Below are 25,291 nucleotides of genomic sequence, written 5' to 3'. Positions count from 1 at the left end.
CACTGAAGGATATTGGAATCCAATTCCTGTTCTTTTTGAGATCTTTTGGTAGAACACAGAAACACTTTTCTTAAATCTACTTAAGTCAAGAAACAGAAACTATATTGCAATGACTCACACATGTTATATTCAAAGTACTTTCTATAGTCACACTTCAAAAGGCCCACCCACCCACCCACCCATCCATCTCTCTCTCTCTTTTCCTGGAGACATAAAATAAATATGCATGAGCAATTATCATTTACTTTAGTGTCTGGAATATCACACAGAAGTGTTTTAATTGCTTATTCTTTTGCAAACCAAAGGATGTCTGATATGGACAATTTTTCTTAAAATTTTCATCTCAAAATACAGAACACATTCCTTGTCTTTGGGACCTTCAAAAACTAAATGTACATTTTCCTAAAGCATAACCTCAGGGCTGAATTCATTGTATAGTTACAGCCAACCAGCTTGATGTTTATCCACTATCTTCAATCCGGGAGGGTACTTTTTTTTATATCCTTGTATCATCCACCACAGAAAAACAGCCAAATATCTCTTCACTGTCCTCTTTCCTGTGTCAAATGAGTAAGTCTTTATTTGTTCATATATTTCCTTTTTATTTTTGCTTTTATTACCTCAGTTGCAAAACATTATTCTGTCAAATAATTTATTAGAAATGGGGAAATAACAATTTTCCTTACTTTTCCTTTTGAAGTATTATGGTTTTATCCATCATTAATATTCAGACTAGCAAAGATTTTTCTCATGACTGCAAGTGGAAATTTAAAGAACCCTCCACCTTAACTTTTATATTTAAATAATTAACTGGATTCTGCAGTGATCATTACTTTAATTATATATAGAAAATGTGCACAGAGAAAAGTGTTTTGAATCACAAAAAGCAATAATAATCCTGATTACTATATTTAGATGTTGCTTTGGCTCAACTGTCTCCATAAAATTAGAATGCAAATCAATTTTTTTTCTTGAAATCATCACAACTAATAGCATAAGTAGTAGAACAAGGAGAAATAGAACACCCCCTTGTTGTGGAGCTTCTTAGGTTGTGGGACATACACAAGATTAAGCTTTAACACAGAAGAGTAATATAGTACTGTTTTTAAGAGGCTGTATATAAATGGTAGAGGATGAAACTGATGGCTCAAGTCTAAATAATACTACATATCTCACAACTTGTTGAAAAGCACTTTTTCCATTGGGGGAGATTCACAGCTGCTGAATTTTCTGCAGTTAATAGAGTCCTTTGATTCACAGCAGTGCCCCTTGCACGAAAAATACTGGCCTTTGTGTATTACCAGAAACTAATTTTCTATTTGGCTGAAAAGGGAAAAATTGGGTTATTGCTTCTCCCTCCTACAGAGCTTTTCATTATGCCTGATGCACTCAACTTTTAAGCTCTTCTGAGAAAAAAAAATAACTGAAGAGGCAAGAGGTAGAAAAATGAGCTTGTTAGCACATTAGAAGTGAAGTATCTTGGTGGGCCCCAGAAATTCCCAGTGGTGTGTTAACTTATCACTCTATGCATGCTGGCACTGATAGTCTCCCAATTGAGCACTCTCTTTTCGCACCAAAGGTGCTGCCAGGAAGCAAAGGCTGAAGGCCCACAGGAGAACAGCCTGCTATCAAAACAAGCTGTTTTTAAAAGTCTGTTTGAATGGATTTAATGCTTTATGAAAAGCAGGGTGGAGACACCTACCTGCTTTCAAAATGTTCCTGTTTCAGGGGTCTCTAAATGAAACCCTTTTAAGGTTTATTTTATTATATGTAGTGCATAGATACAGAGAGGACAAAAGTGAAGCAAAGTTTGTTTTCAATGCTTGCAGTCTGAGTAAAGAGGTTGCAAAGATAGATCTTCATCATCAGAACTGCTACTATTGAAGGACAGCATTATCTTTTTTTTACGAAGATAAAGGCACAGAAAATAACAAAATATAAATTGCCCTTTCAATTATCTAGAAGAAATGGGGTAAAATCTGTAAGTCCTGGTCAATCTGTATGAATTGTCTTAATCATTTCAGAAAAGCTCAGATGACACATCAAAACAGCACTTTCTTTATACCATATTATGGTAGCCAAAGTCGATGTATCTGTATTCCATACTCTTCTGATTTCGTACTATTATTAGACTATATATATATTAACTACAAAAACAATCTGTTATGACAGTGTTTCTCAACCTTGACAATTTTAAGGCATGTGGACTTCAGCTCCCAGAATTCCACAGCCAGCATTGCTGGCTGTGGAATTCAGGGAGTTGAAGTCCACATGCCTTAAAATTGTCAAGGTTGAGAAACACTGTGTTATGAAGTCTTCTTGACTAAGGATATGCTTTTGGGAATTGACTTGCAGGCTGTATCTACTATGCAAAAGGCTCTATATACGGATATAGGTGGGTAAGTAGTTAGAAAATAACTACAGATGTTAAATCTCGTTAAGAATTGATCTGAACTTGAAAATAAGAGATCTTTAGTAGTAGCAGTCATAGTCATAGTAACAGATTCAAAGATGATCAAATAAACACGAAAGGTCTCAGGAAGAGATCAGCTACACAACTCCTAAATGCTGCCTATATAATCCTTGCCATGCCTGAAATTCTGGCAACAGAATGGAAGTACTGGAGGCTATCTGTCTTTTCCTCAGCAAGGAAAGTGTTACTTTCTTTTCCTTCTTCACCTAGATGGGCCCAACCGAGCCCCATTAAAGCCCATGAGGAATTTAATTCCTTTCTACCCCCTGTGCTTGGCCTAGGGAAGAGGCAGAGGAGATATCATCTATTACAGATAGAATAAAAAAACATGAAAGGGATTTTTTTGGGTGAGTTAAAAGGAGGTAGAAACTGAAATTGGAAAAAGAAGATATATGAGGAACAGTTAAGGGAACTAGGTATGTCTACTCTAATGAAGAGAAGAATTAGGGGTGATGTGATAGCTGTCTTCCGGTACATAAGGCACTGCCACGAAGAGATGAGGTTGACTTATTCTCCAGAGCTCCTGAGGGCAGGACAAGAATAATGGGTGGAAGCTGATTAAAGAGAGATCCAATCTGGAACAAAGGTGAAACTTCCTGGCATTGAGAACAATTAACTAATGGAATAGCTTGCCTCCTGGAGTAGTCAGTGTACCATCGCTGGAAGTTTTCAAGAAAAAAATTGGACAACCATTTGTCTGGTTTGATATAAAGTCCCCTGCCATAGGCAGGAGGTTGGATTAGGAGACCTCCCAGGTCCCTTCCAGCCCTGTGATTCTATGATTCTAAGAGTTTTACTTCAGCTAAATAAAGCTACTGTAAGTGTCCTATTTTACTGAACATGCACACTGACAGACTTCATGAAGAAAAATAAATACAGAAATTTTACAGTGCACAATTACTTAAGGGCTATCTGTATCTAAATGTGCAATAATTTGATTATATTTCTATTTAATATTGCAATGATCAAGAATACAAAATAGTGATTTTATTATCAGAGAAAGCAGTAATTTTACACAGTAAACCATCATTTAAGACTGTGTCACAGTATCTTTGATAAGCTGCATATTGGTTTAAGCTAATGCATTATATGCCTCTAGGGAATGGCAGGTCAAGAGACTGGATTTTAACATCAAAATCTATCCATTAATCTTGACTTAAATATAATCTACCCCTGTGGTAAGCGGAAGAATGGGCATTCAATGAATTACTATTATGAAATATAGTAGTAATATATTTTCTCAATAATACAAGCAGAAATTCTAGTTTGATCTCTTCTTATACGTTCTAATCAATTAAGTGCATGAGTGACTTAGTTTTACTTTGTTTTTATATTAACAGAAAAAAAACTGAAGAGAATCACAGAACTGTGCCTATACACTTGTGTTCCCTGAGGAAAACCCACTCTATCCCATCAGTTCCAACTTACTTTTTTAAGTATTAATATGCCATCCTATACTCATCTACTTTTAAAATGAATAATAGAGTAAATTATTAAAGAAAAGGAAGTCATATGATTATCAATTGTATTGTTTTCCTTCATATGCTGTTTTTTATTTAAACTTGCATCTCTGAGGATCTCACCAGCTCCATTCAAAGAATAGCACTTTCTTAGTCTTACAAATCCTTTTCATTCATTCGCTCTTGCTTCATGCAGCTGCTTTGCAATTCAATACTCATTCATTATCTCTATATGACCAAATCATCCATGTCAACGTACTAGTCACAACACCCTTTCATTCTTGACTCAATCTCTTTCTCCACTCATTCCCTTCCCTGCTTTTACCCACCTTCTTAAACAACCAATTTCCATTATATATACTTTACTGTTTCCTCTGGCACACTCAACTTTCAAATGAGGGCAGAAGCATGATTTTTAAACAAACATTCATGTGTTGCAACTGATCATATATTAACCACAAAATTATCTACTGGCTTTTTTTTTTGCCATTTTCAAGTAGATGCTTTATTTTCCCTGCCAAATAATATCTTTGTCCTAAATCTATTAACATTAAATTCATACTCCTCACTGCACTGGACAATCTATCTAACATTTGTTGCAAACCATTCAGATTGTCAGCTAACAACATGGCATTGGCTGCACTCACATTCCCAAACAATATACCTGCAATATCATTATAAGCATTTCTTATACATTAATTGAAAAATGCATTCAATAACAAAATAGACATTGCAAGTCCTTCTCTTATCTCTTACTCAATGTCAAATGAATTAGTCAGCATCCCATTTATTCACTGCATGTTTATTTCCATCATACATTACTTTTGCATTCCCAACTCCATGATTTATGCAAAACACTTCCTTATTCACTTGCTCTAAATCTACAATTATAGTATTTTCTATAACACATTCACATATGTGCAGATGGCATGACCTGCTCAGGAACAAAAATCTGATCTACATACCCTTGGTCAAACATAAAGCTGCACTGCATTTCCCAAATTATACTCATTATCAGCTCTTGAACCACTTCAATAAGAGTTCTGCCAAACATCTTCTCAGGCAGATTTAACAAACTAATCACTCTGCAATTTCTTCATTCACTTTTGATACAGTTCTCTTTGGTTAAAATAACAATAATTTTAATTGTCAAGCTCAGAAATAGTCTTTGCACATATTGAACAAGAACTCTGTAAGCAGTTCAGATTCATACCTTACCATTTCACCAGATATAAACAATCTTATTATTTTTTTTGACATCCTCATATTTATAACTTCTTATACTCATTTTACAGCACTCTCTTATCACATTCACTGGAGCATAATATGTGACAACTATAAGCTTATATGTTCCCACTTGATGAAATCAGAACAATACATACTTTCTGCCATAAATTTTAGCTCTTACATTCATAATTAAATATTTATCCTTATTCCATATATGCATTCATTAATTCCATTCTGTAAGATCAGAGACTTTCTGATTTCATAAATAATATTGTTTTCATTCAATTTATTTATTATATTCCTTTACTATTATTCTAACTGCTATCTTCCATATGCTATGTTTGGCAACAGATGGGCCCATGGATATTAATCTCCACTTCCCACCTTCAATCAACCAAAGTTTTTATACGGTGCTGCCAAATTTTTTTCCTTTATTATCCAAAACCACTTATCAGAAAGTTCTTTTTTTACTCAATGTAGGTAAAACACTTTAAGTCAATTCAAGTGTCCCTATTATGACTGGATAATGGTTTTGTGTCATTAGCTAAAGATTAAACACCCTTACCCAATTTTGGGTAATTTATCCAGGTATGGGAAGCACTGCTTTTATACAATGATTTTTTAGTAAGATAGAGACAAGACAAGATCATCCAACATAGTATCATGCTGCTTTCTCTGTTAATGTTAAAGATACAATACTTGTCAGTTCTGGCACATTTTACATCAACTGCAGCCTAATTTTACTCTAAGCATGCTCCAGCTAGTATCCTTAGCCTAAATAAAGACCACCTAGCAAATCAGCATACAGTTACCAATATGTCACAAGCTAGGAAATATATGCAGCATACTGATTGGATATTGTTTAAAAACAAAGTCCATGAAATTCCAAGAAGCTCTTTGTATTTGCTGCCCACATACCGTTTTTCTCTGAAATTGTTTTATAATTTGGTAGGCAGCTACAATCTGACTCATGTTTAATAACAGCAAATTGTCTTTTCTACATTGTAAATTATACTGATCAACCCTAAAAGGCTGCATTAGGTATAGAATTTTGTGCAGACCATTTTCAGTTCTGATTGCCTAAACAAAATATTAAGAGTAAATATGATACATTAATTGTGAATAATGTAGCTCTGGTAAAAAAATGAAACTGATCCTACAAGCTTGAGTCAGCAGATTTCTAGAAAACTCTCCTGCTTTTCATGAACAATTACTTAAAAAAAAAAATCTTGCCTTGATGCAGGAGGTCCTCTGAAGATGAGAAATCAACAGTTTTTATTTGGGTAGCAATAGCGATAAGTCTTTGGACAAAGAAATTAACTCCAGGATCAGAAAGGCCAGACAGGCTCTAGGGCAGCGTTTCTCAACGTTCGTGTGATGGCGACCCCTGTCAGACGAACGTGCTGCGCATGCGCGGCGCCGCCCCATGCGCGGCACGCATGCGCGGCGCCGCCCCCTGAGGGGGGGAAATGGCGGATCGCATTGTTTGGCGACCCCCGTAAAATGGTTGATTGACCCCAAATGGGGTCGCGACCCATAGGTTGAGAACCGCTGCTCTAGGGTAAAATACATACCAGAATGCTCAATCAATAAAACGTCTGTATCTCCACTGATGAACAGATGTAATCAGGGAGAGGTGGCCCCCTCAGATAACCCAGCCCTATGCCATCAAAGATAAATAGCACATTGAATTGGATCTGGAAGCGAACCTATAACCAGTTTTTTGTGCAGTCATTAAGTGAGCATGCCCGTCGTAAAGCAAATGTTGCAGTCATTAAGCAAATCCATTTTCAGTAATGGGCGTTTTTTACTGGAAACCAGAAGTAAATGCTAGTTTCTGACAAAAAACTTCCTAAACAGCAGGATGTTGCAAACAACTATAAATGTGGGTCAGTTGCCAAGTGTTCAAAATGCAATCATGTGACCACAGAAAAGGGTTGGTGGGGCATAGCTGTTGTAACTTTGAATCCGGGTTGTAAGTAGCCTTGGAGAGGTTTGTTATAATTTCAAATGGTTGCTAAGTGTCGGTTCGTAAGTCAATGACTACCTGTATTGCAAACCATTCATCTTCTATTGAATTGCAAACCATTCAACTTCTACTGAAAATCTAGAAAATGGAGAAACATTTTTGGTACCCATATGTGCCAGGAATTAATTCATATTTTTCTTAGATCCTGAGAAAAAAATATGATCTTTGGACTATTGAATACCAAGTACCTAATGTTATTTCAGATGAAAGATAAAGAACTTAATTAAGCATATTTTGAACTACAACTTCCTTACTCCTATGATAGCTAACTTACAACTGTTTTGTTCTATATTTTTTTTATCATGCCTTTATTTTTTTTATAAACAACTCAGGATGGCAAATATACCTAATACTCCTTCCTTCTATTTTTCCTACCATAACAACAACCTTGTGAGGTAAAAGAGAGTGACTGGCTAAAGGCCACATAGCTGGCTTTCATGTCTAAAATGGGACTAGAACTCACAGTATTGTGGTTTCTAATCCAGTACCTTCACTATTACACCAAAGTGGCTCTTGTCTTTCATGGAGAAGACAACAAAGCTACATTAGTGATAGTGGCTCAATAACCGACATGGAGAAGTCCGACCTTGACCTTATAGTGGGAAAAAATTTAGGGGTCTTTAAAATCCACTATTCACTTTCAAGATGTTATGGCTCTCAAGTTCAAAGACTGCTTAAGAGCCATAACAAAACTTTACTCTTAAAAGCTCTGTCTGTTGACTCAGAAGGGTATCTACAAGCTTAGGAGACAATCCTGATTACTGGATATCTGGCTTAGAGAGAATGGACACTAAAGAAGGCTAAGAAAAAAAAACATAAAATTAAGACCTGTCCTGGATATTAATATTTTTATCTGAACGGGAATAGTATATATAAATAGGAAACAGTAACATGAATCGAGTAGTTACTGAAATGATCATTTATCCACAGTATCAAGGAGCATTTGCTGAGCCTATGGGGCACTGGGTTCTAGTAAAGGGTATCAATGTTGCTCAAGCAGCCATTTTGCAGAATTCTGGTAGACAAATTATCCCAACAACTGTGGCTGCTTTTCATCAGAATGATGCTATAACATTGGTAAATATCAATGGCAAATTGTAACTAGCCATCACCTATACAAGGCTCTTGAATTTGACACATTCTCTCAGTAGACAATATTTTTGGAAATGAATATTGCTAAAGGCAGACAATTGAATGAATCTGAATGCTAGAGACAATTACCCAACTCTTCTATACCCTAAAAAGTAATAAAATATTCTAAATCAGCAAAGAAAAGAATTGTATCATTTATTCATATTCAAGGAAGTCACTCTTGGACTTTGGGGCTTCTGCCACCAGACATATCTACTTTTTAAACTCCAACTCTCATTTTTATGTATTTTGTCAATCTGGACTTCTCTTGTCTCACTGAAAGCAGTATAGATACTGAAGGCTAAAACATTAAGACTTACCAATCTCTTTGCCTTTCTCCTTTCAATACATTAAAATATGCCTCCCTAGAATATATTTCTTTGAAGACTAATGGAATTTCTTTTCTGAATTTTGAAGAATAGGAATATACAATCTGATTCATAGCATTAAATGAAATGTTTAGTTACTTAGGTCAACCTCCACCTCACTGTATAAGACTACAATTACCACCAAGGAAACTAAAGTGAAGAACTGGATGAGGAAGACCGATTTACTGAGCAGCAGTCTTCTAAATTATATTTTTGCTCATGGATCTGTATAAACTATAGCAGACTGTATATCTTCACAAATTAGAAATTCTTACATTAAAGTTTGTTCCACTCAGAGGCTTGATAACTCCTGATCTTTTATATTGCCATTCCTATATATATAGTTTTATAAAGCCTTACCAGGCAAATGTTTATTATGATAAACTGATAATATTATAGAAAAAGAATGTTAATATATCAGAGATGTTTTTCCCATCACTCTTTTGAGCACCAATTTGAAAAGCAACACTTCTCTCCCCCTCCTTTAAAAGCTGTCAAGCTGTTCAGAGTAGTTTGCAACATGACAATAGTGCTATTGTGAACTGTGCCTGGGTTTCCTTCCCACTGAGAGTTAAAATGGGCAGTTCCTGTTGCCTATGATTGGTGTCCAGTGAAACAATACAGAGCCAGTTTTTATCAGCTCCACACCACAAAAGTAAAGCAAAGGAACCCAAGCCTCCATATCATGCAGAACCATATGCCAACCCTGCTAGCTTATCACTAAGAATCAAGATCCATCATGTCTTCTGTGAAATTTCCCCTCACAAACCTTCTGTGAAATGCATGGTTTTGCTGAAAATTGAACCTTTTCACAATAGCAAGAACAGATGGATAGGAACCGTGGCTTGGCAACAGGGTTTTTAAAATCCATACTGGTATTAAGCAGAAGCACTCTAAATGAGATGGATAATGTATGACCTTTATCCTATTTCTTAAAAAATGAACACATTCACATTCTCATAATTTCAGCTTTAAAAAAAAAAAAATTCAAGATTTCATTCTGCCAGAGTTAGTATTAAGGGAAGATTCAGTATAAATCCTTCTTTACTTCACTTGTGTTTTAATTTATCATGACGTATCCCCAATACACATTCTGGATTATTAAAATTATGCCAAAGAATTGTGTAGTTACTATGTGTAGAATATACATTATTAAAAAATGTTAGTTTAAAGTAGTATAATAGTACAGTGATTTTAGCAATTCTTCATATAATAAGCACATTTTCTCCAAAGTAAAAATAAAATCGATGTCACAAATATACAAATTTGTATATTTAAATCATTAAATTGATTAAAATGTTAAAATAAAAGAATTAATGGCAAAAATAGATAAGTATACCCTAATATTAATTTCATTTATGTTTTACTCACTCACAAATTTGTCAAGACTTTGTCAGACAGAAAGAACAGAAAGTTGTTGGTTTAGTGGGATTCATTCAGTTACTTATTAAACTCCCCTCAAGTTGATCTCTATGTTTAGTGCAAATCAACACAAATTAGAAAAGGCTGGGTAATTAGCAGAAAAGATGATGTAACACATTTTCAGTATGATCTTAGATAAGCACACACATACAGATGCATAACGTAAAAAAAAATCTTTAAATTTCTAAAATGAAGATCTGTGAATAATCTACATTGTTCTATATTAAAATTGTAAAAAGAAACGTTTACATTAATTACAGATGTCTATTGAATCTACAATGTCTAAAATCAAAGGTATTTAAAGTGATGCTTTGGAATTACTCTTTACCTCCCTCTCCATAAAAATACAACCAAACCATACTCTCTCAACATCTAATTAATAAATGACTGATAACAAGCCTAAACTACACCCACAACCCAATTGTTAGGCAAAATATTGCCTACCCATGCTCCCCAGTGCTGTATTTTATCTCTAATTGCATGATCAAGCCCATAAATTGGTTTCAAGGGACAAAAAAAGGACCATCAAGTACCTACCATGACAATACTAGATGCTTACAAGAAAATGCACTTCAGAAACAAGTAAGAAAAGTCTGAAAGACAGTCATCAATACTGACAGATTACTGTAATTTTGGCTGTCAGAACAATTGATTTAGGCAGCATATGCCAATCAATACACTTGTAATTTACTGAACAACATTTGATATATAGTTAGCCAAGACATGCTGCAGTCCCAGACTATTTTTAATGGATACAAATTTCACAATATGTGCTTTGGAATCTCAGGACTATTTAGTGAATAGAATATAGCTGACAATGCTATATAATTATGATCATATAATTAAGTAAATTTGTTAGAATTTTGATATTCAAAGACTTATTATTGTCACCTATAATATGTATTACAAATGATCTTCCAGATACTTGCTAAAAAGATCTTTTAGAAAAGTGTTAATTTAAAATGGATATTTTTAACTTCTTACACAACCTTAAAATTCAAATTGTATTTAATCAAGACCTGTATAGATTTTAAACTAAGTACATATAATTAAATCTAACTTTTAAAAAAGTTTCAAATACTGGTTTCAACTCCACAGGAAGTGTCCAAAAGAGGCATGATTTAACTTAACACATTACACTATATCCAACCAAGCTTGTTCTCTATAAAAGAAATAATTACAATAATTTCCACTAGTAACCAAACAATAAATAGGACAAACCTGTTCACTACAAATAATTATGTCTAATAAAGAAACGAATATCACTGAAAAGAGAGGCTAGCTCAAAAGTAGCAACTCACTTACTACTATAATTAATGGAATTTAACACTGCAAAAACATATGACAACATCATTTATACTACATATGTGAAAGTAGTAGCCTTTGCGATTGATTTTGAAAATTATTTATGAGTTATCATACACTCAAAAAAGGTTCCCTCAGGTAATTTAAAGTTGAGTAAGTTTAGAACAATATATCTTTACAAATAATTTTAATTGTTCTGAAATCACTCAAAATAAAGTATTTTAAATATCTACTTAAAATAATCAAGTTAACTTTATTTTCACTTGGAATCCACTTCTGGACTTTGTGTTTAAGGTAGAAAAAATGAAACTTTAACTTTGGGTTTTGCTGATTAGATAGCTTTGGTTTCATAGAAATGGCTAGTATATATTATTATGTAAATGTAAAGTTGAGACTGTATTTAACACTATTTAACAAAATATTTAACACTATCTAGCAAATTGAAATTCAGTGGTGAAAAAAGCAAGGTTCTACATTTAGGCAAGAAAAACCAAATGTACAGGTACAGTATAGTATAGGGGGTACCTTGCTCAATAGTACTAACTGTGAGAGGGACCTTGGAGTCCTAGTGGACAATCACTTAAATATGAGCCAGCAGTGTGTTGCAGCTGCCAAAAAAGCCAACACAGTGCTAGGCTGCATTAACAGAGGGATAGAATCAAGATCATGTGAAGTGTTAATACCATTTTACAATGCCTTGGTAAGGCCACACTTGGAATACTGCTTTTGGTCACCACGATGTAAAAAAGATGTTGAGACTCTAGCAAGAGTACAGAGAAGAGCAACAAAGATGATTAGGGGACTGGAGGCTAAAACAAATAAGGAACAGTTGCTGGAATTGGGTATGTCTAGTTTAATGAAGAGAAGGACGAGGGGGGACATGATAGCAGTGTTCCAATATCTCAGGGGCTGCGACAAAGAAGAGGGAGTCAAGCTATTTTCTAAAGCGCCTGAAGGCAGGACTAGAAACAATGGATGGAAACTAATGAAAGAGAGAAGCAACCTAGAACTAAGGAGAAACTTCCTGACAGTTAGAACAATTAACAGTGGAACAACCTGCCCCCAGAAGCGGTGAATGCTCCAACCCTGGAAGTTTTTAAGAAGAGACTGGACAACCATTTGTCCGAAATGGTATAGGGTTTCCTGCCTGAGCAGGGGGTTGGACTAGATGACCTCCAAGGTCCCTTCCAACTTTATTATTATTATTATTATTATTATTATTATTATTATTATTATTATTACTACTACACTACTATATTATTATTATTATATTATATTATATTATTATTATTCCACTATGCTAAAAAGAGTCTGAAGTCAACATTTTTCTTTCTTTTTCCTCTACACTTTTTATTCTTCCTTTTTCCCTGCCCTATTTTCCTACTATTTTCATTTTTTCTGTTTTATATTTGGATAAACCAATAAAAATTTGGAACTCAATAAAATATTCATGTTGGAGCCAAGCCTTTCTATCATCTCACTTCATTCTTGCAATTTGTTTTAATAAATATTATCCTGAGATTTTCAAAAATGAACTTATGGAAACCCCGGACGTCAAAGATATTATATAGTCCTAGGCATCATTAACTACTCTATGCTCAGCTGAACTTGCTTCCAAGTGTTTTCTTTTTGTTAAAGGATACAAATTTTGGTATAATGGAATGAGCGATTTCAGAGCTCTGCTTGCATTTATAGCTGTTGCTCGGACCATAATAGGAAGAATTTTTCCATTCACAATAGCACCGTCAAACAATGGACCAAAGAATGGGACCTGAATTCAGAAAGTTCAGAAATTTAAATTAGTAGTTTCTATAACAATTAGCAATCAGCTTTAACAAATGTTTACAACCCTCATTAATCATGTTATTTAAAGTATGGTAGCAGACTGCTTCTTGATGCCAATATAATCATCTGATATTTTCAAAAAGAGAATTCTTTGCTATATTAATAACTGCTTCAATAATTACTTATATTCAAATGTATTTTAATCTGATACACCCAATAATGTCATGAAACATTTCTCTTAAAGGCTAAAATATAAGAAAGGCTGTACAGGTTGCAAATTTGCTGTGGAGATATGGTTGTTTATGAAAAAACAAATAGTTTGTGGACACCTTAACATACAATTAATTGATAAATGCAATTAATATCAAAATATAACTATATGTTTAAAAGAGGTAATGGTTTTAAGCATGCCATCAAAATATTATTATATAATATACAATTTACAATAATAAAAACAATTAAAACACAGAATATATAATCCAAAGGAAGCTCTGGAAAAAATAACAACCATGAAATAAATAACTAAAACATCCCACAAGGGGTCTGCAACCCATTCTCACTCAGATCTGGAAATAGACCCAAGTTTTAAAGGTGGGGGGGAGGGCTACAACTCTCAGATGAGATGGTGCTCCAAGGGTAGATACTACAACAGAGAAAGCCCACTAATATATGCTCTGATCCAGGGTTATCTATAGCTATTGTCGAACTGCAGCTATTGAATTACAAAAACAATACTAGTGCTACTGTTCTATAGCCCAAGTGATTTGTTGAAATCTGTGCTGAAGTCTTCAAGATGTTCAACTCAGCAACCAGCACAGGACCTCATCCCATATTGATGGACATAGCATAAATCATTATTTTTTCATACTCTGGATACTGAACATATTAATTTTTCACTGGATGTGTAGCAATAACCATATTTTCAAATTCTATAAAAATGATTTTTTCTTCTGAAATCCATAATATGCTTTGACTAGACAATGTGAACATTGTTTTCTAAACATCTTAGCTAAATATGAATTGTTAGAACATACCTCAGGTTTTTTCATAATTTGAATACTGAACATGTAATTTTTCATTGGATATATAACAATAAGTACATCTCCAAATTCTGTAGGAATGATTCCTCTTCGATAGTCTCGAGTATGCTCTGACCAGATAATATGAACTTCATCATTTCCTAAATGCCTAAGCTGAAACAAGAGAAATAACATAGCAGTTCCTAAATGTCTATGGAGAGTCTCAGTCATCCAGGTCATGGTTGTCCTCAAAGGTGCTTTCTTTCAAAAGGCAACTAGACTTTCTTGTTTTGCTAGGAGATGTTTCTCTTCTTCAGTTCTTCATGACTTTATGAATATAAATCCTTCCATTCTCCACCATTCAGTCGGAACTGAAGAAGCAAAACATCTTCTAGCAAAACAAGAAAGTCCAGTTGCCTTTTGAAAGAAAGCAACTTTGGGATAGTAGTTCCTATATAATACATTAATCAAGAAGTTCTCAAGAAGTTTTAAAGAAACATTTCAAGTCAAGATGGCAACACTGCATATAATATCAAAATGCTTTCTCCCAGTCTTTTTAAGAAACATTGCTTTATGGTTTATTTTATTGTACACTGCCGTGTGTGATACTATATAAACATGATGAATAAATAAATATAGGAAATTATCTTAGTAAACTACCAGACTGATCTCTAGAATATAATTGTGCTACTACAACAGTTACTATTAACTATTTTTATTACTTTTCTTTTTATTATTTATAATTCTGCTTAAATGAACAACTTTTTAACGTACGGTTTTTGTTTTGGTAGACAAAACTGCCATAAATCAACACAATCAGTTAAAAATATTTCTATAGTTACAGCATCAGGTTACAATTTCTACTAAAGCACAGAAAAAAAAATTAGGCACTGGAAAAGCAGAGATATCCGAAATTTCATTAAAAAAATCGAAATAGTTGAAAACATTCTTCTTTTATAGCCTCATCATGTGTCAGCTTTCATAATAAGTTTACGTTAACTGAATACAAAAGAAATGTGAAATAAATATAACCAGAAGGGACGATCAAATTTAATTTTGATACATTAATGTCATATGCTGTATATGTTACAATACCAGCCAGAGTTAATACTAAGCTGCAGGCTACACTGAGATTTCCAAATGGCAGATCATTCTAAGTGATACCAAGTATAATTGAAGTAATAAACGATAGTAAAAGCAAAGAATACTGGCAGGAAGAATTCAAGTATTTACTTTAAAAAAATTAAGTAAGTTAGTTTTGGAAAGAGAAGACAAGTGAAATAATGCAGGGCTCAATTTCCTTTTATTTATCTATTACGTTAACCCTTGAACTCTTGCCAAAATTATCACTAATGTGTAGAACCCACTGATCTAAAGAAGAGATGAGGACATTATAATTTCTTGAGGCTAGTTGCTTTTGTTTAGGATTGCTTTTGTTACCCACTTAACTTTTTACCAATCCTTTCCTATTTAAATTGTTAACCTTTTTTCTTTAAAAAAGGGGAAGAGGAAAATGTACTCTCAACACTGATATGTCCAAATGTACCCATAATGCAATGCTCTTTCAACATAAACAATGATATGCAGAGTACAGAATAGGAGTAAAAACAGTTAGGCAAAAAAACTAAAGGAAGTACAAATAAATAAAAAGAAAGTATATCCCATATAGATTTTGTTAACATATGTGGACATATATTTCTCTTCATTCCAACAATATATAAAGCAATTGAACAAAAAATCATGAAAAATGGACTTTGTAATCATTTATTCAACAAAAAATAACAGATATATTATTTCCTTCTCTGAAAAAAATAAATGCATCCTTGGCATTGCTCTTGTTTATAGAAATAACATCAGTTCCTTATAACTATCTACCAATCTCATATATTGGCTGGGAAGAATTTTTTCCTAATCTTCCGTCCAGGCTGTTTTTTCAGCTGTGTGATGTTTTAAGTGGTTTCAAAATCACTTTATAGCCTCATGATGGGATTTAGATCTGACCTGGCCACTCCCAAATCCTTGGTTTCTTTTTAGCCATTCCTTGGTGGATTTAGTGGAAAGTTGAGGATCACTGCCAAGTTGAAAGATTTTTGGTTGAATTTTGATCTTCTGATAGACAATTTCACATTATCCTCAGGCACTCTTATACAATGAAGAATTCATAGTGGATTTTATGAGGTAAGCTGCCCAGGCCTTAATGCAGCAAAGCAAACCATAACATTTCTACTACCATGCTTTACAGTTGGTATCACATAATTCTGGCGAAATACTGTCTTTTTTTTGCCAAACATGTTTCTAGTCCTGCAACTAAATAACTCTATATTTGCCTTTCTGTCCAGAACACATGTTCCAGAAGTCCTGGTATTTGCCTAGAACGGTGTTCATGAACAAATTTTAGTCTTTTCCTGATGTTCCTTCAGGACAATTAAGGTTTCCTTCTGGGACACCTCCCATGCGTAGTTTCTTTCTTTTGGTAGACTCATACACTTTAATATCAATAGTGGTAAGAACTCTCTGTAAGTTATATGATAATATTAGGGGATTTCTTTTAGCACTGTGTGTTCTGTTCTTTAACTGAACCTGCTGGTATGGCCTGCCACAGGCAAGTTGGCGGTTGTCTGAAATCTCCATTTGCAGATGATGTTCTGTACAGCGGAATTTGATATCCAATTACTTGGTCACTTTTTTAAATCCCTTCCCAGACTTATAGGAATGTATACCCTTTTTTTCTGAAAGCTTCAGAGAATTCTTTTGACATAAGCATGATGATACCGCACACTTCAACAACAAAGAGCAAATTAAATGTCTGAGGATTAAATTGGATAGGTTCTCCCAGATTTTCTCTAAAAATCTCCTAATCATCTGTATCTGATTCTAGCTTTAGGTATTTGAGACAGTGATAAATATAGGATGCACTTACTTTTTCTGTATGTAAAATTTGTATTTATTTTTATTTAAATTATGCAATGAGCTAGAAAAAGTAAATGGTGCATGACATTTGGTAGAGATTCCCCCCCCCCCTGAAATCCACAAGGTCCCCACCCAGTTGGCATTCCAGGAAAATTTGAAGATCTGGAGGTGTCAACACTGCTAACATCGGATGTTCTTGCTTTGACAACAGATGAAAATGCAGCCATTTTCTTTTTCTTAATCTTAGAATAAATTGGTGCAGGGAGGGGGGTTTGGGATGCGAGCTCAGTTAGCCATAATAATAACTCTGCCGTGGGAACCCAAAGAGAAACTGAGTCCTGAGCTGAGAACGTTTTGGTGGGCTGGACAGCTGGGGAGAAAGCCAGCGCTTTAAGCTAATTGGGGAATATGTTTTATGACTGTTTATTGGGGGTGGGAATTGTACGTTGCTACTTTGTATCCAGGGGAGGGGAATGTAGTTTTTGGGTTCAACTATGTAGTGCCGATACTTTGTTTTCCGTATAAAAGATTATTTAAGGAAAACAATGCCTCGAAGTTCTTTTGAAGAGTTCATCTGTCAGAACCATGACAGGAGGTTTTTCAGGTTGTGAGGTGGGTGGAGCCTCTTGGTAGGGCAACTTTGTTATTTTTGTTTTTCTTTGTATATATAACATCTTGTTTTGATATGTACTGGGCTTTTTTATATTGTATTGTGTGCTGCCCAGAGTCAGTTGGAATTGAGTGGTGCCTAAACTGAACTGACTAATTAAATAAATATTATGATTATGCAGTAGTAACCATTCTCTGCCGTATTTTCTGGGGATTTATCTGTGCCCTCAGGGTCACCTGAATCAGAGTGCAATTGGTCCATCTGCATTTGAAAGACAAAGCTCACTCTTTTGAAGACAGCAAAGTTCACATTTTGGATAGAGAGGACCATTGGTTTGAAAGAGGGGTGAAAAGAAATCATCTATGTTAGAATGGAACACCTCTCCCTTAACAGAGGGGGAGGAATAAGAGAAATAAGATATTACCTATCTCCAGTTTATAACACAGCCCTTGCAGCAGTTCCAAGAAGATTCCACAAGCAATTGCACTCTGATTCAGGTGACCCTGAGGGCACAGATAAACCCCCAAGGAGCCTCAACAACTCTTAGAGAGTGCTAATGACCAGATGACTGCAAAGAAATATAATCCTTCCATTCCCCCCACCATCCCAACCTTTCATCCCACCCATCATCCAGTCTTCTTACATCTTCACACGTGTTTGTCCAGTGAGCTCTTCCTGAGCATGGCTGCCTTACATTCCTCTTACACTCTCTGCTTCTTGAGCAGGAAGCAGTCACTCCATCAGCTACTCTCAGCAATCAGAAGCAATCAGGATATACCCTTTGTAATCAGTCGCTATTCAAGAGATTATTTTTTTACCCCTCTCAGCTAAATTCACAGTTCCTTAGAACAGTTTCCGAGACATTCTGCCTTCTTTTCCCTACCGATTTCATAGCAAAATTCTCTTTGTTCACTCAGTAAAACATGCAAATTTTATAATTAAACTTTAAAAACAATTGAATTCCATTTTTTTTAAAAAAAATCAAATTGGAAGCAAAGGTTTTTTTTTTTAAAAAAATATATGCTGGACCAAAGAACACAATGTGGAATATAGAAAAATCAGTGTTTCACTTAAATGCCATACAGGACAATCATACTCCTTTAGTTGATGTACTTCTATGTCAAAGGCTCCAATATTTCTAAGATCTTGCTGAAAGAAATAAGATGAACCACATTTGAATCTTTCTTTTCCTCAGATGGCTCAAAAATATGCTTCTTATTGGGGAAATTCTTTAGTCTAGCTCAAGGATAGATTAAGTTTTGCTGTGGGATGGAATTTTGATTTGGGATCACTTCAATCCAATACAGTACCATTTTTGCTCTGACTATACGTCGCATTTTCTCTATATATTGAATTAGTATTTCAACAACAGAAATGCTAACTCCTTAAAGGAAGAGGAATGTTTCTGTAACAGCTAGAGACAGATGGAGAATCAATAATTGAGAGAAATCTGATCGAAATTCAAATGGAATGCACAAAGACTACAGGATAGCAGTCTTAATTGTCTCAGGTAGCTGTTAATAATCTCTTAGCTTTCTGTTCTTTGTTCAGATTTACCAACTATTAGCAGAAATTGTCATGCACATAAAGATAGAGGCCACTGTATATAAATTAGCTGAAAACAAGAACAAAATAAACTATACAAATATCTAATATGTAGAGACAATTTCATGAGTCTAGAAAACTGATGCTGCTATGAAGTTCCCTCAATGTTATTTATAATCCACCTGAGAAGTAGAACACACCCAGAGCTTTTCCAAGCATAAAATTAATTATAAGCAGTTGTGAGGAGAATGAGTGATTGTGCGTTTCAGTTCTGCATGATTTGCTGATATTTTACTCCTACAGCTATGAATAACTCCAATGTATTTGCTTATTTTGTTTTAACGGCAGTTTGCTATGATGCCTGCATTTGGGCATGTTTACTATAGGTAGATGAAACACATCTAATTCAGTCTGAGCTACATCACTAATCTCCCAATCAGAATCACTAAGTTCATGTTATGAAAAACTGCTTAGAACCTCTGGGTTTGTCAGTCTATACATCTAAATACATAGAACTTTGACTTGTAGGAGAAAAATGGCTCTTTGATGGGAGTTTTTAAGGTATCAGTGGAAAATTTTAGAACACAAAGTCTGTTAAATAATAACACAGGAAATTATTAGAGACTGAACATAGAACAAATCTGAAAATTGCCAGAGGCATAGCTATTTCTCTATACTAACTGTTGGTGATATAATTCAGTTACAGGTATTAAACTCCATGCTGAGGTCAACCTGCCTCACTTCTTCCAATATTGCACTTCTATGAGTGCTCATTAATGTGTCTGCAGAATGGATTAGAGCATCTGAAGATACATGTACAGAATAGAAGGTTCAGAATCTAATGATAGCTAACCACTCACTTTAATAGGACAAATATTCCCTGTCTCCCCCAATTTTATGTCATTAATGTGGAATTTATTGGATTTTAAATGAAAAAAGAAATACCAATAGTATTAAACAATTTATTTTTGAGATTCTTAGAAAAGCTCTGGCAGTTGCTGATTGCATATGCTGCCTATACAAATACATATAATTGTTAGATGATAATGAATTTTAGACATGATTGCTCATGGTAAAGTGTGCACCCCTTATCTATTTGGTCAAAAGTCAATGTCTAAATGTCTACGTTGGAAGTAGATCAGGAAAAAAGGAATTTTAAACAAGCCTGATAATTTCAGATACTGCAATTATATTATCCTGAAAGACTCTCCTATGCTAACATGTATGGTTAGTGAATCTCACTCAAAATGAAACTCTTTTTATAATCCATTCCAGACCTGAAGAACTGGGCAGTTTACAATAAATGCAAGCAAAAACAAAAAGAACCTCTCACAATAAAAACACAATTACAGCCACCTACTGTTAGTCAACTGGGGCCAAAGGTTTTGTAAAAGAGCTGCTTTACATTGTTTTTCAACCATTTGTAAACTGGGGCTATTTCTTGGGTGAGAATATACCTAAAGTGTAGACTATTATAGAGATGTGACATTTTTCCCACAATCCAGTATGAGACTACATGTATTGCTTGTATACAAAAAATACAGAACAATTTTACAAGCTCATTCTTTAAGACTCTTTCCATTTTTCATGTTACCTTTTATTATTATGGACTATAGTAGCAAAGTATTGAGAAGAATGAAGAATTCAACTCAAGATTGTAACCAAGTGATTTTATTTGCCAGATACGTAGAATATTTTTCATAATGCCCTATAGCTACTGAGAGTCACACTGATAATGCCCTATAGCTACTGAGATTCACTTTAAACAGGGCTATTATCTGTAAAATGAGAAGAGTAAAAAATACCTGAAAGGAAATAGCCTTTCAGACTTTCCTACCAGTGTGACTCTTCCCAGTTGGCAGGACTTTGAAATAGCCTCCAATCATATAATGAACCAGGCTTTGTAGTTGTTAGATTTACTGAATATCCTTTCCTCTATTAGTGTGCATCCTTTCCCAGATTTTCCCAGAATAATTCAGCAAGTAGATTTGATGGAGATATAGTCAGTGGCCCAAGGTTAATCAGTGACTTTCATGGTTGAGAATCTCTCAGGTTTTACTACAATAATTTAATCACCACACCACACTAATCAGAGTGTGAACGGTTATTTTGGAATACTTACCTTTTTTGTTAGGGAGTCATCTGAATCAGAAGGCATTCTGGTTGATACATGAAACATTACTTCAACCATTGAAGTGGCAAAATATGGAGTGGTCAATCCAGTGCTTTTGTTTTTTTGTAGTCCTCCCATAAAACCACAATGATTTGTTAGGTTCACCTAAAATAAAAAGCCATCACAACATAAAATATCTATATAATATAAATTAGAGGTTTTTTGGACTCAGGTCTAACAGGATACGAACTGAAAGGGGAGAAAAATGTATTTTTTTCATTGCCACTAATATTTACTGACTCCATGCCAAATCAAGACCATTCAGTAGATTATTTGATAACAAATATTTTGGGTTCACAAAGCTAAAAAAAATATTAGTCCAATCTAGTTAAATCTATATAATAATTCCACTCTGCCACAGAACTCTTCCTAGCACACACTTTGTAGTTGTTAAATGGCACACCTAGCACACACGGACTCCCAAAAGTGAGCTGTTCTACATTAATCCCATCTACTGTTATTTCCAGTGGCAATTGGAATGGTACTACAGGTAGTTCTCAACTTACAACAGTTCATTTAGTGACCGTTCACAGTTATGTCACTAAAAAAAGTGAGCATTTTTCACACTTATGATCATTGCGGCATCCCCATGGTCACGTGATCAAAATTCAGACACTTGGCAACTGACTCATATTTATGACGATTGCATGTCCCAGGGTCATGTGAGCAGCTTTTTACCTTCTGACAAGCAAAGTCAGTGGGGAAGCCAGATTCACTTAACAACCATGTTACAAAGTTAACAACAGCAGTGATTCATTTATAGCAAGAGAGGTCATAAAATGGGACAAAACTCACTTAACAAATGTTTCACCTAGCAACAGAACTTTTGGGCCTAACTGTGGTTTTAAGTTGAGGACTACCTGTATTCTCACATTGGTATTTTAACGATGACCTACACCAGGGGTAGGCAACATGGCTGCCTACCTATGATCTATACCAGGGGTAGGCAACATGGTTCGCTCAGGAATTCTGGGAGTTGAAGTCCACGAGTCATAAAAGAGCCAAGGTTGCCTACCCCTGATCTATACCATGACACTTCAGACATTTTTAGTAGCCATCATTAGGTTCAATGTAGTGAACACTGGAACTGTGAGTGGTAAACATCTGTCTTTCAGCAAGAACATTTCCACTTAATAAACAGAGCTATTCTAAAGAGAGCAATTCTAAACAGGTGCTAACTAGGATTTGATGTTGTTTCTAGATGTTAAAGAAGCAGAGCTGGTCTTCCTATCACCAAACACAGAACTGGCAAATTTCATAAATACTGAAATGTTTATGAAAACTTACAACATAATCTCCAGGTATTGTAAGAATAATTGTGAAACTAAGATGTCCCTGTTCCTCCCACTATCCAAAGAGAACTTGGCTTTTAAGAAAATCACATGCATCCCAAACCCCAGTTATACTTATTTTTTCTGTTGATATGACAAAAATAAAATCTGCTTCAGACACATGATAGGAATGTTAGCCACCCTCTTATAAGTTTTATAAGCAGCTTTCAGTTATCAGACTGAAAGAAATCTCAAATTGTTTCTAATGTGAATTCTTAAATAAATGCTGTTATTAAAGCATCACAACATTTGAAAAAATAAATGAATTGATTAGAATGGGATGAGATAGAAGTGTACCTCCCAACCAAGACCTGCTACAAAATCCTCATATGCTTGGCTTCCTCCAGTGTTAGTCAGGATGGAGTGTTTATCTTCTTGTCCCTCAGCAACATAAAATACTGCAATTTTGTGTGTCTCTCGGCTGTAAGATATATGATTGCAATTATATAAGAATATCCTCTGACATTGCTAAGACATAGTGGATATACAGAAAGGCTAATACGATTTCCTTCGTTCTGAAGGGGTTTGAAAGGGATTTCAGCTTTTATTTATAAGTTTCTTTGCTTATTTATTTATAGTCCTGAAGCAAGGAGCATTGCCAAGGCATTTTTAAAAAAATCTCTTATTGTTATAATATATAATCAAAATTAAATACCTGATCACACTATAGAAATACCACTTTTAATTAAATAACTTTTGTAACATTGCAAAAATAAGCTTCACAGTTTCTCTATGGGGGGATAATGTGAAACTTGGTTTCTAAATATAATCAAAATTGGTCACAAATTTTTTCAAAGTGATTCTCATCAGCCATTTTCACTACTATATCTTGAAACAGGTCAATGCTAAAATTCATAGGCACAGAAGACTAATTCAGCAATTTGAAAACATAATGCATTCATGTAAACAAGTTTTTTTCAAACAACAACAAAATCTGGAAATCTCCAATATTCTCCTGAAATGGCTGAAAAAAAATCTTTAAATCTGTTGTAGTTATATGAACACACATATATTAGTAACATGTGAACAAATTATGAAGTTATAAATTTCTTTCATTACTATTAGTCATAAGCTTAAAAACCTTATATAGTTCATAAAAATTGGCCTTGTAATACTGGCTGAAATAAAGGCTTTCTGCCTTTTTTCAAACTAATGATTTACATGAAGCCCTTGACTAATGACTGTAATTGACCCTGGCAATTAAGATTGTAGGTCATGACCTAAAGCAGTCATCATGTGACTGACCCAATTTTATTATCTCTTTATGCAGTGGTCGTTAATCAAACCCACTGTTTGCTATGGGCCAGTTTTTGTTGGAAACTGGAAGCGAATGCTAGTTTCTGTCAAAAATGTTGTAAATTGTAGTCATGTGACTGCTGAACACTACCAATGGCTGTAAATGTGGGCCAGTTCTTGAGTGACCAACATGCAGTTATTTGATAGTGTGTGTGTGTGTGGGGGGGGTGTGTGATGTTGAAATGTTGAAACCAGATTTTAAATAGCTTTTGAGGGATCCATTTTAACTTTGAATGGCTGCTAAACAACTGGCTGTAAGTCAAGGACTACCTATAGTAGACAGAAATACTCTGTCCATACTTCCGTATCTAGTCACTTCCATTTCTGTTAAAGCACTAAGGGCTTAAACAATGATTCAGTTCAAATGTTAATATCAATATAAGCTATTTTATGTTTTAGAACATAAGAGTTCTAATAAATTAAACAAGATTGTATTAACTCAGAACTACAGGCACTGGCAGATTAATGCTGGAGACAATTACTCAGAGGCAAATCTTCAATGCATTTTTATAAAAAAGCTTATTCTCACAGAAATTGGTCGAATTTATAACAACTTGAAATCTACATTATTTATAAAAATAATTACACTGAAGTGCAATTTAAAAAATGAAATTATGACCACACTTAAAAATCGCTTATAGCAGATAACTTGCCATTGTCTTGAATCCAAATTTCTAAGTTCTCGAAGTAATTTTTCATTTTTTTTCAGAAGATGGAAGCTTCTCCTACATGAGTAAATTTAATAAAATGTTTTCATTATCTGTGTACAATGACAGACATAGCAAACAATAATTCTATTTATTAACACCTATAGTTTTCTTGCCTTTTGAAAAATCTTTTCACATAAAAAATGAAAATATCTTTATTTACACAGACACACATACACACACAGATACACACATACACATACAGGTATGTAGTCTTCTGAATCCTTATCAGTGCCTTCACTATAATTCTTACTTCATTCTTTAACCTGGTGGCCTGAGCAACATTCCCCTTGAAGCACATAAAACACTAAGCCAAACTGGCTCTCAAATTAGGACTAGAGACTTGTAAACATCCTAGAGGCATCTAGGAGAGTATCTGTGAGAAGTAGATATATTAATATATTATGGCATATATTTAGCTGTTCCTCTTCTGTAATTTGTCATAATAAAAACCAAACCAAACCAAATCCACTATACTCCTATAATTGTGTAGTGATTTT

The 25,291-nt window shown here is 34.5% G+C and overlaps 1 protein-coding gene across 9 annotated transcripts in view; it reads right to left on the bottom strand.

Annotated features, from left to right (window-relative positions):
• Positions 1 to 25,291, bottom strand: part of RALGAPA1 (Ral GTPase activating protein catalytic subunit alpha 1) — a 128,623-nt gene that overhangs the window by 15,408 nt on the left and 87,924 nt on the right. For all 9 annotated transcript variants that reach the window (XM_039351825.1, XM_039351822.1, XM_039351821.1 and 6 more), the window contains 5 exons: positions 24,738 to 24,809; positions 23,086 to 23,209; positions 21,407 to 21,562; positions 14,235 to 14,393; positions 13,059 to 13,186 (listed from right to left, as the gene is read on the bottom strand). In XM_039351825.1, coding sequence (XP_039207759.1) covers positions 13,059 to 13,186; positions 14,235 to 14,393; positions 21,407 to 21,562; positions 23,086 to 23,209; positions 24,738 to 24,809 — 639 coding nt within the window. The remainder of the gene's footprint in view (positions 1 to 13,058; positions 13,187 to 14,234; positions 14,394 to 21,406; positions 21,563 to 23,085; positions 23,210 to 24,737; positions 24,810 to 25,291) is intronic.

The sequence above is a fragment of the Crotalus tigris genome, unplaced genomic scaffold (assembly GCF_016545835.1).
Source record: "Crotalus tigris isolate CLP2741 ecotype Arizona unplaced genomic scaffold, ASM1654583v1 scf7180000018371.15429387391:27106975, whole genome shotgun sequence".
Classification (NCBI taxonomy): Eukaryota; Metazoa; Chordata; class Lepidosauria; order Squamata; family Viperidae; genus Crotalus; species Crotalus tigris.
The sequence above is the reverse complement of the archived record's forward strand: the minus strand, read 5'-3'. Positions and strand labels throughout refer to the sequence as shown.